Source organism: Octopus sinensis, linkage group LG24, assembly GCF_006345805.1.
Source record: "Octopus sinensis linkage group LG24, ASM634580v1, whole genome shotgun sequence".
In the NCBI taxonomy this organism is placed as follows: Eukaryota; Metazoa; Mollusca; class Cephalopoda; order Octopoda; family Octopodidae; genus Octopus; species Octopus sinensis.
The window spans coordinates 9,563,940-9,568,458 of record NC_043020.1 but is presented as its reverse complement, the minus strand read 5'-3'; the positions used below and the strand labels follow the sequence as shown (position 1 = coordinate 9,568,458).

At 36.1% G+C, this 4,519-nt stretch overlaps 1 protein-coding gene across 1 annotated transcript; it reads left to right on the top strand.

Annotated features, from left to right (window-relative positions):
- Positions 1–575: 575 nt before the first annotated feature.
- On the top strand, positions 576–4,519 carry LOC118767811 (zinc finger protein 271-like). The gene is made up of 2 exons (XM_036513049.1): positions 576–629; positions 2,297–4,519. The coding sequence occupies exon 2, from the start codon at positions 2,666–2,668 to the stop codon at positions 4,307–4,309; it is 1,644 nt and encodes a 547-aa protein (XP_036368942.1). The 5' UTR covers positions 576–629; positions 2,297–2,665; the 3' UTR covers positions 4,310–4,519.

The window sequence follows — 4,519 nt, the reverse complement described above, 5'->3', positions numbered from 1 at the left end:
AACACACACTACCAGTATACGAAGTTTAAAAGTGTTCAGTTACATATCTTTCTTTTAATCTTTTACTTGTTTCAGTCATCTGACTACGGCCATGCTGGAGCACCGCCTTTTGTCGAGCAAATCGACCCCGGGACTTATTCTTTGTAAGCCCAGTACTTATTCTATCGGTCTCTTTTTGCCGAACCGCTAGGTGACGGGGACGTAAACACACCAGCATCGGTTGTCAAGCAATGCTAGGGGGACAAACACAGACACACACACACATACACACACACACACTTATATATATAAACATATATACGACAGGCTTCTTTCAGTTTCCGTCTACCAAGTCCACTCACAAGGCATTTGTCGGCCCGGGGCTATAGCAGAAGACACTTGCCCAAGATGCCACATAGAAATTATTTTTAAAAAATCTGCCGTTCAAACCGAAAAGATCCCTATAATTTAATGAAAATGTTTTTATTATCATATATGATAAAACACTTTTTTTTTTTACAATGTTTACAGCTAACACTCTACGGTCCTCATTTACTGCGAATACCTTCTCCCCAAATTCCGTTCCCGTTGCTAACGCTACAGCAATAAACTGTGACAGCAAGACAAAGAAGCTACTCCCTCGCATGTAGGTAAGGCGAACAAACCAAAAATACTTCGTTATTTCATATAATTATTTGACTTTTATATAGATTTATAAAAGGGCACCTCGATACAAGTGTGCTCCTATTTCTGACTTATAATAAAATGGTTAATTTTAAATGAAATCTTCTTTATATATAAAAGCAAGGTTGTGTGTCTGTCTCCTACGATTTAGATTCTTAACTACTCCCACATTTTGCGGTGCAGTGTAACCAAAACCGGGTATCTTATAGTCGTGATTCATATCCAGCCCTTCTGGGTATTAGTGCGCGTCTACGATGAGTCTACGATTTAAAAAATAATTTACCATCATTTTTTTCCATTTTAATGCATTTTTTCGCTATTATATAAGGGAAGTAACTCTCTAAAAATGTCTACGATGAGTCAACGATTAAAAAAAAAATTACCATAATTTTTTTTCCATTTTTAATGCATTTTTTTGCTATTTTTTGGCTATAACTCTCTAAAAATGCTTATATAGTTATTTCCTTTACAAACCCGAGCAATGCCGGGCGATACTGCTAGTCTTATTATAAAAGAGAAATTGTGTGTCTGTCTCCTACGATTTAGATTCCTAACTACTCCCACATTTTGCGGTGCAGTTTAACCAAAACCGGGTATCTTAGAGTCGTGATTTATATCGAGCCCTTCTGGGTATTAGCGCGCGTCTACGATGAGTCTACGATTTTTAAAATAATTTACCATAATTTTTTTCCATTTTAAAGCATATTTTTGGGGGTTCTTCCAATTTTTTCGTGTGTCGATGGCGGCGGAGTTGGCGTCCATGCTCACAGCTGCACCTGTGTAGCTCCTCCCCTTCTTCCCTCCCTCGTGAAGCTGTGGGGAAGGCAGGGTAGGGAAATCAACGTCGTAATGCGTTGTCAAGGAGACCAGCGTTCTTTTAGAACAACGACTTCATGGCTTGAAGTCGCCTAAACAGAAATGGCTAAAAAAGCTGAAACAGATCCACAAAAACGGCAAAAACCGCCACACAGGGCAGGTTTCCTGTGCAAACTATTTGCACAACCGAATGTTTTAGTTGTTGCGCAAATCTTTATATGTAAAAGTAAGGTTGTGTGTCTGTCTCCTACGATTTAGATTCCTAACTACTCCCACATTTTGAGGTGCAGTTTAACCAAAACCGGGTATCTTATAGTCGTGATTCATATCGAGCCCTTCTGGGTATTAGCGCGCATCTACGATGAGTCTACGATTTAAAAAAAAAATTTACCATCATTTTCTCCATTTTAATGCATTTTTTCGCTATTGTATAAGGGAAGTAACTCTCTAAAAATGTCTACGATGAGTCAAATATTTAAAAAAAAAATTACCATCATTTTTTATTCCATTTTTAATGCATTTTTTTGCTATAACTCTCTAAAAATGCTTATATAGTTATTTCCCTTACAAACCCGAGCAACGCCGGGCGATACTGCTAGTTGTAATATAAGTGATGTTACACAATCTGAAGACGTATCTGTAGTGTGTAAATATGTAAATTTTATATGGTGTAATTTTAGTGACTAATTAAAATGTAAACTTTATTTGTTGAGGTAAAAGTTTATTAGCGTATAATGTAAGAACCATTGTAAAATTTCTCTGTTGGATATCTTTTCAATTATCTTTGATATCTTACACAATTTCTCTCTCATTTCAGATTCCAAGATGGCATTGGCATTAAAGAATATTTTTGCATCAGATACATCACAGATATTTATCACATTTTAAAGTGTACAGGAAAATATTCTACCTAAGAACTAAGAAGTAGTTCTTCTGAGTGAAACATTTCTCTCCTTCATTGCCTGGAATATGTACAAGACGATTTTGTATACCAATTAACTGTTGAGACATTTCCAAAGGGGGTTCGCAATCCTTTTCTGATAATGATATAAAAGTTGATGGAAATATTACTGTTGAAATGTTTTGATCAACATAGGAATAAATAAAAAGAAAAGGGGAAAAATATCCATATATTATTGTGAAAAAAAATATATACAGAAGAGTTTTTTGTGTGAGAAATTTAAAAATGAGTGTTTTGTTTTTCCCTGAAGAATTGCCTAAGATGGGAAAGCAATCCTACCACTGTGATACCTGCAAGAAGTCATTCTCTGAGGAAAGTAGCCTTGTTACTCATAAATGTATTCATACAAGAGAAAAGTCATTTGAATGTGACATCTGTGGTAAATTTTTCACCACAAAAAGTAACTTAACTACTCACAAACGCCTTCATACAGGAAAAAAGCCATATCACTGTGATATCTGTGGTAAATTATTCTTTCAAACAAGTGACTTAACTAAGCACAGACGTATTCACACAGGAGAGAAGCCATATCACTGTGATATCTGTGGTAAATCATTCTCTCGAAGAGATGACGTATCTGTTCACAAACGTATTCATACAGGAGAGAAGCCATATCAATGTGATATCTGTGGTAAAGCATTCTCTCGAACAGATGCTGTATCTGTTCACAAACGTATTCATACAGGAGAGAAGCCTTATCAGTGTGATATCTGTGGTAAATCATTCTCTCGAACAGATGACGTATCTGTTCACAAACGTATTCATACAGGAGAGAAGCCATATCAATGTGATATCTGTGGTAAAGCATTCTCTCGAACAGATGCTGTATCTGTTCACAAACGTATTCATACAGGAGAGAAGCCTTATCAGTGTGATATCTGTGGTAAATCGTTCACGGTAATGAGCCATGTAACTACTCACAGACGTATTCATACAGGAGAGAAACCTTATTGCTGTGATATTTGTGGCAAATCTTTCACTGTATCTAGTAACTTAACTGATCACAAACGCATTCATACACAAGAGAAGCCCTATCACTCTGATATCTGTGGTAAATCATTATCTGGAAAAGCTAACTTAACTAGACACAAATATATTCATACAGGAGAAAGAGCACATTTCTGTGATATCTGTGGTAAATCATTTTCTCAATGTAGTATCTTAACTACTCACAAACGTGTTCATACTGGAGAGAAACCATATCAATGTGATATCTGTGGTAACACATTTTCTCAAGTAAATAGCTTAACTAGACACAAATATCTTCATACAGGCGAAAAAACACAGTGCTGTGAAATCTGTGGTAAATTTCTTGCTAGTGGAAGTTCTTTAGCTATACATAAATATGTCCATACTGGAGAAAAACTCTATCGATGTGATATCTGTGGTAAATCATTCTCTCAATGTAGTATCTTAATTGCTCACAAACGTGTTCATACTGGAGAGAAACCATATCACTGTGACATCTGTGATAAATCATTCTCTGTGTGTAGTAATTTAATTCATCACAAACGGACTCACACAGGAGAGAAGCCATTTCTCTGCGATGTCTGTGGTAAGTCATTCTCTCAAGGAAATGCCTTAAGTACGCACAAACATATTCATACAGGAGAGAAACCGTATCACTGTGATATTTGTAGTAAGTCATTTGCTTGTAGAAATAGCTTAATTGTTCATGAGCGTATTCATACAGGGGAGAAGCCATATCGCTGTGATATTTGTGACAAATCCTTCTCTGACAGAAATGCCTTTAATAGACACAAACGTGTACATACAGGAGAGAAACCGTATCGCTGTGATATTTGTGGTAAATCTTTCTCTCAAAGTGGTCAATTTACTAATCATAAACGAATTCATTCAGGAAAGTGACCATATCACTGTGGAATCTGCAGTAAATCAGTCTCTCGGATAAATATGTTTTCTACCCACAAATGTATCCCTACTGGAACCAAACCAAGTGACGGATTCGGTTGTTAAGCGTTCTTCCATAGAAGTAACGAACATGTGGGTTGTGGTAAATTCATTGCTACATGTGTACTAATTACTTTTTTGTTGATTAAATTATTTTGTTTTTCTCAT

Bases quoted from the DNA above. Each gene is read 5' to 3' on its own strand.
- LOC118767811 (XM_036513049.1), top strand. From the start codon at position 2,666: ATGAGTGTTTTGTTTTTCCCTGAAGAATTGCCTAAGATGGGAAAGCAA.